Raw genomic sequence first — 12,797 nt, 5'->3', positions numbered from 1 at the left:
GTAGCGCCACCACCTGCGTCTCCTAGAACGTTTCCATCAACGCTGCCTCCGTACAATCCTTAACATCCGCTGGTCAGATTATGTGACCAATACATCTGTACTAGAGCAAGCAGCAGTCACTAGTATTGAGGCCATGTTACTGAGAACGCAGCTGCGATGGGCAGGGCACGTCTCAAGGATGAAGGACCACCGCCTCCCTAAGATCCTTCTCTATGGTGAACTTGCCACTGGCTGCCGCATGAGAGGAGCCCCGAAGAAAAGATTCAAGGACTCCCTGAAAAAACATCTCAGCCTTGGCCATATTGATCACCATAACTGGTCTACTCTGGCCTCCAATCGGGAGACCTGGAGACACACCATCTATAACGCAGCTGTCTCCTTTGAGAACTCACTCAGGATAACTCTCGAGGAAAAAAGGCAACGCAGAAAGAACCGTTTCTTGCAAAATACAGCATCTAAGGAGTCTTTCTGCTGCGCCTTTTGCAATCGGATATGTCTGTCGCGTATTGGCCTCATAAGCCACCAGCGTGCCTGCAGCAAATGTGGATAGTGCCTTCCCAAATCTTCGTTCGCGAAGCCTAGCCCTGATGATGCTTATATGTTTGCATGTTTGAGGCCTTGGTTGGGTTTCATCTGTGAAGCATAATTAGCATTTATTAGGGAGGTACAGAGAGATTTGGGGACATTTTTCTCCCTTGAAAGTGTTGTGCTTACCCTGTCCCTGAAGGTGTCCAAGGCCAGGTTGGACGGGGCTCGGAGGAACCTCGTCTAGTGGGAGGTGTCCATGCCCATGGCAGGGGAATTGGAACTAGGTGATTTTTAAGGTCCCTTCCAACCCAAACCATTCTGTGATTCTGTGATTCTTAACTACACCCCGTTTTCTGCTGTGCTTTACAGGGGGAAAAAAAAAGTGTTTCTGAGTAAAATGTTGGTTGGCCTTGCTCTCTCCCAGGAAAAAACTAGGGAAGCGAATTTCATTCTGTACCTAGGAGGTTTCAAAAGCAAGTTACTACACTCCTCCATTAATTAAAAGCCCTGTTTAATGAGCTGGCAGCTGCAACAACCATCTTTGCTTCCCTGTGACCTTGCTGCTGTTTGTCACTGTGGAGCAGCACAGGATGTGCTCTCAGGTTTCTAAAGCAAACACCTGGGAATTACCAGGCAGAGGTCAGCTCTGCTGATACTGTGGTGGGTAACGTGCAGGAGGAGCTCTGAACATGGAACTTAAACATTGTTCTTGCTGTTTTCAGTGTCAGGTCTTATTTATCGGATGTCTCATGGGGTGGTTTTACCCAGTATGTGTCCATCATTTTAGTTGTTTCAGGAAAAATAAATGGGAAAAAAGCATTCTTGGCTTTCTAAATATTTGAATAAATTAGGAAACTGGCTCTCTAAATTTGCTGTAGTTTAACTGGGAAGGAGTTTTTTCCCAATAGGAAGAATCTACTGTTGGAGATGATGGATCTACTCATTTTTACTAATACGAGGAAAGAACTGAGAGATGAGTGTTCTAAGAATTAGATCTTGATCCTTTCCCTTGGAAGGAGGGGTTAACTGCGTTGGACTCTTCTGGTTTGCATTTTGAGACAAACCTCATGAAACACTCCAGCTGAAATATCCCAGCTGACAGCTGAAATGCTGCATTTGAATGATGTGCAAAGCAAGGTGTTTAGTGCAGGCTGCAATGAACCCAGTCAGGCAGTGGAGCAGGGAAAGTGGGGCTTCTGGAAACTGAGAGGAGAGGTCATGGATGTCTGAGGGGTCTTCAGTGTAATTCAGCATTGCTTCAAGGCTGGGACTTCTGTGGAGTCTCCCAGGATGGCCTGACTGCTGGGATCCTGGGAAGGAGATGAGGGAAGCAGCCTTGGTCCCCTCTTGCTAAAACCCTTGCAGATCTCATCAAACCACTGAGAGACTGTGATTATACAATTTACTCCAACCCACATCATTAAGTTGGTGGACTTGGATTTCAGGTGCCATTTCATGGTGAATTTGGAGGCATCAGTGATATCTTCAGGCTTAGGTGGTAGTTTTGTGGACCTGTATCTTGGGGCTTGGATGTTTTAAATGGAAGTAAGGTGGAACATAGACGTGCAGTGTGATTTGTGACTGCCTTTGGCACAGCCACTGCAATACCAGTACCCTGTGTGCCTCGGGTACTGGTAAAATAGGGATAATGGTGAGAGGGAAGTAATTAAAGCTGCAACCAGGAGACAAGTTCCTCTATGAAGATGTTGACCTGGGTACCTATGAGATTTAGGAGCACTGACTACTACTACCTGTAGTCTCTACTCTGGGAGATGATTCTGGATTTTCCATTGTCCTCCCATGTATGGACACCTTTACCTGGCTCAGGTGTCCTGTGTGTCCCTGGAATCATGGGACTGACTGGCTCTGGTGAAATTGTTTTGTGGGATTTTTGTGTTCACTGCCTCTGGCTCACAAGTGCTTGGTAGGAGTATCAATGGATTTTCTGGGATTCTTGGTCAAACTGTGAGCTCTGAAAGTCAGACTTCTCTGCAGAGGGGCACATGATTAGATCGAGATGCCTTTAAAGTCTGTGGGCTCAAGCACGTGAAGCTTGGGTTTGTCTAGGACCAAATATTTCTTAATTGGAATTCAGTGCTGTTTTCCAAGAAGCAAGTGCCCATCTCTCTTTGGTGTTGGCTCAGGAATTGTACACTGGCTCAGGAAACACCTTTTCCTCTGCACTCCACGGAAGCTGAGTCTTCACTGTGTTTGAAATTCCCACTCCTTATTTACATACTGAGGGCAATTAGGTGGAGGGGGGAGTTTTCCAAAGAATAAAACATGTTGGGCTCGCTATCACTTCCTTAAGGTCCTTGGAGTCAGGACTCAGGGTTTCAGACATGGTGTAGTTAATTATTCCTGTTCTTTTTCTTGAAGTTTCTTAGATTCCCTGTCTGAGATTTCCAAATTAGGCCAGAAACCTAAGCACAAAGGTAAAGGCTTCATGGAGAAACTAGGTCATGTCTGTCCAAGAAAGCTGGCCAGAACAGCCTGGAAAAGCTGCCAGTGCTACTCTGGCTTTCCACAAGACAGGAGTCATCCCCCTGGACTAATGTCCAGGAAGTTTGGCCATCTAATGTTTGTATTTCGAGTCAAATTTGGGGTGTTGCTAAATACTTCTCTTGTTGCATAATGGAAGAAAATGTCTTAGAATTTCTTGATCTTGGAGCCATCTCTCCAAAGGGAATGCTTAGCTGATAAAACAGGTAATGGTGCAGGTCCTGTCAGTAGGTCCCAGTAGAATTTGCAATGCTATAGATCCATATCACTACCAGTGCACACACTTTCATTATGTTTTACATCTCTCCCATAATTTTTCCCATTTCAGGGAAAACAAGAAAGCTCCAAGTCAGAGAAAGCAGCCAGTGACACTCATGAGAACCCCACGCAGTGAGGATCTCTTCCCACGGGCTGAATAGCTCTGAGCTTTACACTGCTTTGCTTTGTCTGTGCAGATGGTTGCAGCAATCATGGCAATCACAGGAATTGTGATGATGGCACATGCAGATGGTTTCCAGGGAGATTCGATCATTGGGGTGGCATATGCTGTGGGATCAGCCTCCACATCTGCCTTGTATAAGGTAGGTCATGACTGTTTGTTTGGGTTCTTGTATTCACTATTATCAGCTGTTAAAAATGCACAAGTACAAAGAGAGTGGCTGTAAAATAAATGTTTTATTTCCTGCATCATTCATGTTGTGACCAGGTGATGTCACCACGTCAGGAAATCCACCATGAGGGTAATTAGTTGTCACCTGCCAAATATTCGGAGTGGCTTTGCTTTATGAATCTCTAATGAAATCTTCATTGCTGTGCTATAAGGAGTTTAAGATCATTTTTTTAGTCGTGCCAATGCCATTTAAAAACACTGTTTCAAAGGGACTTTCCACGTGCAGCACGGAGAGCCTGGATGTGGGATGTACTGCTTTCCCTGAGTGGGAATGCAGGGCTCACCTCAGGTCTGCACTGCACATGCTGGGCTCCTGTTGGGCTTGGAGCCCTGGTGTGAACTCAGTACACTTGAGAATGTTTGGAAGGAGTGGCTGCTCTGGAAGGTGAGGGATGGAAAAGGCAGAGTCATGTCTCAGAAACAGGTTGGGTTGAGCCAGGAGGGAACAACCTCACGGAGCAGACAAGGATGAGCAACCCTGTGCTCCTTTTATGTAGGGGACTCAGCAGCAGGACTGAGTGACCCGAAGAAAATTTTTTGAAGTTTCTGCAGTTTGCTTCTGATCTCTCAAGGAAATTGCTGTCACCCTTGGGGTGTGGTCCAGGTGGAGGGTGTGAAGCCTTTTGTCGGGGAAATATCCCACTGAGACAAGGACAACACAGCCTCAGCCAAGAGGGCAAGTTGGGATTGCCACCCTTCTGGTAGGGGCACAAATGAAGGTTTCTGGCAGCAAAATCAGGTTGTTTTTATCTGATTAAAACTAGGGAAAAGCTATGAAATATGAGTGTGATAACCGTGGTATTACAGTTTGTGAAAGGCCATCCAGCCCTTCCCATTACACCATTCAGAACTTCCCCTCATTTCACACTCCTAAATAAAAAAACCAAAATCACTCACTTTGTGACAACTACGTCATTGTGATGTGGATACTGATATCACCCTTGTAGGGTCAAGTCGAAGAGAAATATCTCACTCTAGTGTTTTTCACCGTAATCATGTGTGATTTGCTCTGTTTTTCCCTAGCTTTCAATATCCTGGTTAACTTTGGTGTCGTGCTCACATACCCCATCCTGATCTCCATTGGCACAGTGCTCAGTGTCCCTGGAAATGCAGGAACCACAGCTGGTGGTGGAAAAATAAGCCCACGGGCACACAGACAGCAGAAGCAGTTTATTGTCCAAATACTCAAAATCTGTTGTCATCAGGGCAGGGGGTATACGTGGAAATTTATTCCAGAGTCCTGTCTTGTTGAACAGCCTCTGCCTCTGCTCTTCCACCCTCTCAACCTCTCCACTCCTGGGATATGAACATGTTTTCAAAGAAACATCTGTTTTTAGGGGGATGCAGATCAGAGCTGCAGAACAGTCAGTACCTGAAGGAGGCTACCCAAGGGCTCAACTGCCCTCTTGGTGCTGGTTGTGGGTCTGGGAGGCAACCAACTCCAATTCTCTGACCCACCTACTGCTCTCTCCCCATCCCTGGTCTGTGCAGCCCAAGGAAACATTTTGTTGATGCAAACTGTTGAAGATAAAGAGTTACCATAAAGTACCTTCCCTCTCAGAGCAGAAATCATGGAATCATACATTCATTAAGATTGGAAAAGACCTCCAAAATCTCCAAGGAGATTGGAGGTTGGACCTCCAAGTGAAACCTTCAACAAAATACCCCCATGGCCACTTAACAATATAGTGAAGTGCCACGTCTACTCACTTTTTGAACACTTTCAGGGGTGGTGAGTCCACCACTTCCCTGAGGAGCCTGTTCCAGTCCTTAACCACTCTTTCAATTAATAAATATTTTCTAATATCCAACCTGAGGCCATTTCCACTTGTTCTGTCACTTGTTACCTGAGAGGCAAACACCCACCTGTCTACAACCTCCTCTCAGGGAGTTGTAGAGAGTGAGAAGGTCACCCTGAACCTCCTTTTCTCCAGGTTGAGCCCCCCAGCTCCCTCAGCCCTTCTTCATAGAGCCTTTCACATGGAAACCTTGAGGCTTGGGTCCCACAAGGCTTCCTCAGAGCCTGCACGAGGTGGTGAGGGATGGTGAGGCACTTCCAGTACTGTGCTGTCAGGTCAAAGCTGTTCTCTGAACTAAGGGAGCTGCTCACTCTGAAGATCTGAGAGCTACATGGCCACCGTCACAGCCAGAGAGCAACACACGGGTCACAGAGACGTGAAAGGCTGCTCTGATCCATCTGTTGGAAATCAGAGACAAGGAAAAAACTAACAAAGACAATTCAGCAATTGTGCTGAAACTCTCTCTGTCTGGGAAAAAAGATAACAAAAAGCGGATTAATTACCATGTGAAGCGAGCAATCAATAACAAACAGAAGATAGAATACTAATCAATGAAGAGGATTAGGAAATTTATAGCCAATGAACATTAATTCCCTTGCTAAAAATGCAAAAATAGTGAAAAGTATTGAAAGTGGGTGTGTATGTGGTGGAGTGACCCTACAAACACCCCGATAATAATGGTAATAGATTGTTATTAAAGTATATAAACACATAGAAATAACAAGGCAATAAAGTAATACCTGCTTTCCAATATTAAAAAAATAGCTACAGAGTTCGATTTATCCTGGTTTTTGTGACACATCCCACTGCTGGTTTGATGTTGTTGTAATGTTTCCTTCTCCACAGCCGTGGATCTGGTGAAACACAAAATGATCTTCAGCGTGGTGAGGTTGGGAGCCACCATCATCATCTGCATCGGGTTCCTGCTCATGCTGCTCCCCGAGCAATGGGATGAGACAACCCTGAGATTCATCAACAGCCTGAAGGAGAGGAAGAGTGAGGATCACACCGACGAGATCACAGAGTCCAGTGTCCACACGAGGAGCAGGAGCAGAGCTAACGAGACAGTGTCTGTACCACTGGCTCAGGGCTGGTGGACCTCCCCTGCATGCAGATGTGTATTCTGTGAATATAGCTGAAATCCCCTCAGCACGTGTATGCTTCAAAAAGATGACATTTAACCTGAACAAGGGATGGACTGTAAGATAAGAGAAATACATCTATAATAAATGTTGATATTTATACACTTATAGAGGAATGGGTGTAAATAACTACAATAAAATGTTTTGTAATAAAAAAGACATTTCTGCTGGCGTCTGTTACGACCCGCCCCAGAAAAAGGGAGGGAGGGTAACCTAGGTTTTTACCAATAATTCCCTTGGGGTGGATTAGAGTGAAACGACACTGAATAATCGGTGTTTGAAAACATATACTGACAAGGTTTATTTTAACAATTCTGTATTAACAAGCATGCTAACAGTTTGGGTGTTGTCATGAAACAATGTAACATAAAGATAACTTTGGGGGGGCAGAAACTGTTTAGGGGAGAGGAAAACCAGGATGAGAGTGAGGGAAAAGAGAAGCTGAGAGTACAGAAGAAATGGACATAGTCACCGCCCACAGGATCCAACGATGCTTGAGAGCGATGGTCATGATTCGCAGGCGGTGGGGGAGAAGAACTCCCCAAATTCTCAAAGTCACCAGTCAGTTTATATACTCTCAACATGCTTTTGCACCTCCCTGGCATGAGGAGTTGTTTGCCTTTTAGGGCTTAGTACTGGAGGGAGGGATGGGCCCAATTGGCCACCTGAGGTATCTTCTTGCCTTTTAGGGCCTAGCCCCTCTGAGGCAACTTCTTGCCTTTTTAGGGCTTAGTCCACCTGAGGCATCCTCTTGCCTTTTAGGGCTTGGCACTGAGGGGACGGCCCAACCGTCCATCTGGGGCACCCCCCCACGTCTCCAGGGCAAAAAGTCAAAGCCCACAAACTCCTGGAGTGCATAAATCATTAACTATTTCAGTCTCTGACAGCGTCTCAGAGAAGTGGTGGGTTTAAAATATGGATCAAGTTTACATCATTTATTTCCCTTTGTTTGCCAAAGGAGAGACATTCTCAAGGACACAAATCTTGGATATTTCCAACCAAATCTCAGAATTGAACATCTCGACTTACCTTCAATAAGGTGACCTTTCAGCAAGGTACTAGGTTTGGAAAACCATTTCAAACCTCTCCTGGCATTTTTGAGAATTCATTTATGAAAGACCCTGGTGTTCTTGGTTACATTTGGAAGTATTATCAGAAAATATCAGCAAAACATGAAACCTCCATCCCAGACCACGTTGAGCTGTACCTCTTTCTAACACCACCTTTCTAGAATTGCTACTGGGATTTGGATGCCTTTGGTAAAGAAAAAATGGTTTTATTCCTCTCTTTTTCCCCCAGAAAAGCTGCACTCCCAGCTGCACAACAAGTTTTTCAGGAGAGATGGAACACCCCAGACAGCCAGCGTCCCTGGGAAATTCCTATTTTCAGTTCCTATTTTCTAGGACTTCGGGACAAACTAATATTTTTCTTTACCTCCACTGTGGAAAAGTCTTTCCAAAACCAAAACATATCAAAACTTCCAGTCCCTTCCCTAAACCTGTTGCTGTGTAATTTAGGCTGGCTTACAGTGTTCCTAGGACTGACCATGCAAGACTGTCTTTATTTGAGAGCACTTGATATGCAGACAAGCATTTTTTCCTTTTTTTTTTTTAAGGGAGAATAGAAACAACTGGAAAGTATCACAGGTTGTTGAGCTGTGCTGGCTCTACTGCCCACAGTTTGTGAGTTTGATTAGCATCTAGAAGGAGTTTTTTTGCTTGTGGGTATTTTTTTTATATAGATAATATTTCTGCCAGGAAAAAATAGTCATGTAAATAATAACAAAGGTACTTTTTTATTTTATTCTTCCATTTGAGGGGTTTTTTTATCCTTTAATGTTAGTGTCCAAAATGTTCCTTGCAACCAGCAGAGCTGAAAAAGTACTTGTGTATATTTAAAAAAATCCACAGTTGATCTCATTTATCACATGGTTGAAGAATTAGGGCTGTGGAAACCAACCCAAACCAACTGTTCTCTGTACATTAAACTCAGAAGTGTAAGGTTTGGGTACACTTTTACAGCTCCTTGTCTACTGCTTTTGAAAGGAGCTAGACATAGAAAAATATCCTAAAAAAGTGAGGTTTATGGAACAGGAGATACTGATGGTAAAACACCGATGGGCTGAGAGCACACAACATATGGCAGCTTGGACACCACCTCAAGTTGGTTTTGGAGTTGATACGTTCATTTACATTACTAGATTAGGGGATGTGTTTTACTGAAATTTTAGCTCCTGCCAAACTGAACATGTGGGAAAAACAAAACTTTCATTCAGTATGCATTGATGAGGATTTTTTGGCAAGTAGACTCATGGAAGCGTCTTCAGGCACACGACTGGATCGTTCAAGGAACCTCACTGATCTTTAAAGTACCTACCTGAGTGTCCCTAGGATGAGTGAGAAGGCCTTAGAAAGGATGGAGCACTCACTCTCTCAACTCGAAATCCTCCAATACAGATTTGACTTTGTATTTTCGAGCCCTTCAAAGCTTTCCTGGTCAGTCAGCTCTCTGCAGCAGAGGAAGGACTAGTGTTTTTGCAATATCCTCCCTTGTTTGGGGTACTTTAGGAAGACTAAGGGAACTTTTGCTCCTTGAGGGTTTTTATCCCTTATCGGAATTATTCTATTCTTATCCCTTAATAAAGAAACCTTTGCAAACCAAACAATGCCAGGTTTTTTTGCTTCTGTCTAGTTTTTGTAACTGACTCTCAATGGATAATGTGAAGGCAAATGAATTGCTGCTGATTTCAGTGCAGCCGCGGCCAAAGTGGTCAGAGCAGCATTCGTGCCCTTGCCCACACGTTGCTCGTCTGTGTCACAGCCCCCTGTTTAGATGGCCACAACCAGGACTTCTCCCAAGGAGGCCATACCAGCTTCTGTGGAGGCCCCGTACCCTTCCCACTGCTGTTGTGTTGGCAGCCAAGGGGACTCCTATTGCTACCATGAGCAGGTACAGGAGGGGAGTGTTTACTCCTTTTTGGAGCCGTTCCTAAAGTTCACATCCAGCTGTCTCAGATGCTTTAGGGAATGCATTCCTTCCAACCTGGGGGAGGTTGGTCAGGTTGGGGGAGGCCCCAGGGCCCGTGGCAATGTGTCATAGGGTCCTTTGTGACACGGTGGCCATTGTCAATGCGATGGGACAGGGCAGGGTGTCCAAGGGCCCTTTGTGGCACATCCTGATATAGGTGTTTGGCGGCAACGCGGCCGCTCCACAGTGCTCGGAGCGCTCGTCTGGTCAGGACGGGACTGAGCTGTGTTGTGAGGAGTCTCCTCGCAGCCAACTCATTCCTTGCTGACCCGAAGTAATTCCGAGAGTTCTTTTTCTTGTAAGTTCCCTCGAGGCCAGACCACAGGAGCTGGTGACCCGGAGGTTTTTCCGAGGCATCCGCACTCCCTGTGGGAGTGGCCCTCGAGGCCAGGCCACGGGCCTTGGTGACCCGGAGCTTTTCTGGGCATCACCAGTGCCTGTGGAAGGTGCCCTTGAGGCCAGACCACGGGACTTGGTCACCTGCAGTCCCAGTGGAAGGTGGTCCTCTAGGCCATTTTGTAAGATTTGCCCACCAGGGTATTTTCGGAAGTGTCTCTTGTGCAAGAGACCTTGAGGTCACACTGTGGGATGGCGGGGAGACGCTTCAGCCTGTTCAGGTTGCTGAGGAGGAAGAACAGGAGAGGCCCTGGGGAGGTCCCAGCACAGTAATCTGAGGAACCCCTGCAGCAGGGTGAGTGCTGGAGCTGGGCCACAGGGCTGGTGACTGCAACCAGCTTGGCCCCTTCCTGTCACCTGTGGACACGCCCAGGGAAAGGGAGGGGGGAAGAGGGGCCCAGGCTGCCCCCCAACTTCCCTGCTCTATCCACGCGCACCCCAGGGCCGGCCCTGCATCTGGAGTGTAGGGCTGGGCTGTGTTCCCTGGCCTCTCCTGCAGCCCCTCAGCTCTGCCTGCACTCGCTCTTTGACAGATCCAGGTCAGGAGTGGACAGAGGAGCAGGACCGCCCCTGTGGCCGCTTCCGCAGAGCAGTTCAGGTACCTGCAGCCATCCCCCCTGGGCTGGGCCTGCTGTCCCTGCTCAGCCTGGCACTGCAGGTGGAGCGCTCCCTCGGACTTCCCTCTCTTCCCTGCCCTTTCTTCTTCTGCAGAGATTGCTGAAAATCATGCACATTCGGCGAAGAACACCCAGGACCACAGCACCTGAGCTCATGGCAGAGCCTGACACCAGGTCAGCTGAGCTCAAGGAGAAGCCTGATGGCAGTACCACGCCCATTGATCGCACGGCAACCTCTGACACCGCTGTGACGGAGGGCACGGCCAACCCCGACACCGCACTGGCCGATCTCATTGCAAAGGATGACACTGAACCCAGTCATTGCACAGCAGAGCCTGACACCGTTTTGGCTGAAGATACAACCGGTTCTGACACCGCAGTCACTGATGTCATGGCCAAGGCTGACAAGGTGCCGATGCCAATTGATGGCACATCACACTCTGACGGGGCACTGATGGACGACACAACAAAGCCTGACACCGCTTTGGTTGGTGACACAACCGGCTCCAACACTGATCTCGTGGCACAGGCTGACGTCACACCGATGCCGACTGAGGGCACAGCAAGCTCTGATGAGGCACCGATGGATGACACAGCAAACCCTGAGACTGCCATGACCGATGACACAACCAACATTGAAATCACAAAAAGTGATCTCATGGCAGAGGGTGATGCCACTACTGAGTGCATCAGAAACACTGACACCACACCAGTTGAGAGTGCAACTGATGCTCCCAATCTGCACTCTTTGGAGGGGAAAGGTGTCTCCAGTTGGAAGCTAGTAAGCAGCCTGTGACCAGGGTTTCAGTGCCCCAGGGGTCTCGTGGCCTCTCAAGTTGGGTCCGCTGGCCCCTAAGCCTTTGAGGTCACAGTGTGTTGTGGGAAGGGAAGCACTTCTCAGGGAAACTGGGCAACCTTCGGGTAGCTCCCCAACTCTCCCCCACTGCCTCTCCAGGTGCCGACAATCGTTTGGTACATCCACCACAACCTCACGTTCCACGTGTCTCCTCACACTGACATCTGCAGGCCCGCTGAGGCACAGCCACTTGATGTGGTGATGACTCTCCTGCGCTGTGCCCCAGAGTGTGACAGGTACAGGGCCCAGCTGCCTTCCTGGCTCAGGGATCACCAACCCTTACAACCCCTCACCCTGCAGAGCCTGTCCCATGTGGTCTGCCAGACAGATGGAGACTTCCAGGACCCTTGGGCCACTCCATTTCCCAACTCTGGTCTGTCAGTCCCCAGTCCTACTGCCACATACCTTCCCTGCCTCTCAAGGCACCTTGGCTCTGTCACACGGACCCTCACAACTGCCCAGGCCATGGTGCTTCATCTGAGCCCCCCCTGACCCAGAACTCTGGCTCCACAGAGCTGCTGCAATGATGTGGAGAAGCATCGGCTCCTCGGGAACAACAGTGGATAAGGTGCTGCCAGTACTGCTCCAAGTGATGGAGGATTGGCCAGTGCATGGAATGTCCACCTCCGATGGTGACAGCAGAGATGTGTTTACCCTGGCTGTGAGTTTCTAGGAGTGGCCTTTGCTCCTTCCCACGTTACCTCTCCAGTGGTTCTCTATCCTCCCCCACCCCTGCACCTCCCTGCCTCAGACCTTGGGCTACAAATGTGGCTGAGGGGTAGGTTCAGGGACACCAGGCTGGTTGCTCCCCCTGGCTCTCCCCTGGCCTCTCCCTCCCACACTCGGGCCCTGACAAATGGACCTCTCACACTCAGCGCTGTCTCCGTGTGCTTCGATTGCAGGCAACCCTGGCACTGTGGTTGATCGTCCAGGAGCCCAAGTGCCAGGATGCAGTCATGAATTACCTCCCCCGCCTGCTCGTGGCTCTGCTGTTCCAAGTGTCCATGCGCACAGAGCAGGTGCCAGAAGAGGTGAACACCTTCTGGAGGGGATGTCTGGAGCAACATCACCTTCCCACCCAGCCCAACAGGTGCTCCATCCCAGTCCTCTCTCCCTGTCGTGCCCTGGGGGCTGGGGCCAGCACTCCCAGCATGACCTGACCTTTGATCTGCACACAGGTTTTTGGTAGAGACCATCAAGGTCCTGCTCTGCCATCTGCCATGGGAGGATATTTGGATGACAAGGAAGCGCAGGTTTGCC

At 48.2% G+C, this 12,797-nt stretch overlaps 2 protein-coding genes across 2 annotated transcripts; both read left to right on the top strand.

The window, feature by feature from the left end:
* Positions 1–3,882: 3,882 nt before the first annotated feature.
* On the top strand, positions 3,883–7,337 carry LOC116779931 (solute carrier family 35 member F4-like). Its single transcript, XM_032674444.1, has 4 exons — positions 3,883–3,949; positions 4,724–4,825; positions 6,346–6,592; positions 7,331–7,337. The coding sequence occupies exons 1-4, from the start codon at positions 3,883–3,885 to the stop codon at positions 7,335–7,337; spliced, it is 423 nt and encodes a 140-aa protein (XP_032530335.1).
* Positions 7,338–10,270: 2,933 nt separating this feature from the next.
* LOC116779930 lies at positions 10,271–12,697 on the top strand. The gene is made up of 6 exons (XM_032674443.1): positions 10,271–10,359; positions 10,598–10,662; positions 10,776–11,462; positions 11,637–11,773; positions 12,051–12,198; positions 12,440–12,697. The coding sequence occupies exons 3-6, from the start codon at positions 10,791–10,793 to the stop codon at positions 12,695–12,697; spliced, it is 1,215 nt and encodes a 404-aa protein (XP_032530334.1). The 5' UTR covers positions 10,271–10,359; positions 10,598–10,662; positions 10,776–10,790.
* The last annotated feature ends 100 nt before the right edge of the window (positions 12,698–12,797 follow it).

This window comes from Chiroxiphia lanceolata, chromosome 33 (assembly GCF_009829145.1).
Source record: "Chiroxiphia lanceolata isolate bChiLan1 chromosome 33, bChiLan1.pri, whole genome shotgun sequence".
In the NCBI taxonomy this organism is placed as follows: domain Eukaryota; kingdom Metazoa; phylum Chordata; class Aves; order Passeriformes; family Pipridae; genus Chiroxiphia; species Chiroxiphia lanceolata.
Note: the sequence above shows the minus strand (reverse complement) of the source record. Positions and strands in the feature narration are given on the sequence as shown.

Bases quoted from the DNA above. Each gene is read 5' to 3' on its own strand.
- LOC116779931 (XM_032674444.1), top strand. From the start codon at position 3,883: ATGCCATTTAAAAACACTGTTTCAAAGGGACTTTCCACGTGCAGCACG. The intron at 3,950-4,723 runs GTACTGCTTTCC...GTTTTTCCCTAG, and splicing joins GGAGAGCCTGGATGTGGGAT to CTTTCAATATCCTGGTTAAC. The intron at 4,826-6,345 runs GTGGTGGAAAAA...CCTTCTCCACAG, and splicing joins AAATGCAGGAACCACAGCTG to CCGTGGATCTGGTGAAACAC.
- LOC116779930 (XM_032674443.1), top strand. From the start codon at position 10,791: ATGCACATTCGGCGAAGAACACCCAGGACCACAGCACCTGAGCTCATG. The intron at 11,774-12,050 runs GTACAGGGCCCA...CTGGCTCCACAG, and splicing joins TGTGCCCCAGAGTGTGACAG to AGCTGCTGCAATGATGTGGA. The intron at 12,199-12,439 runs GTGAGTTTCTAG...CTTCGATTGCAG, and splicing joins GAGATGTGTTTACCCTGGCT to GCAACCCTGGCACTGTGGTT.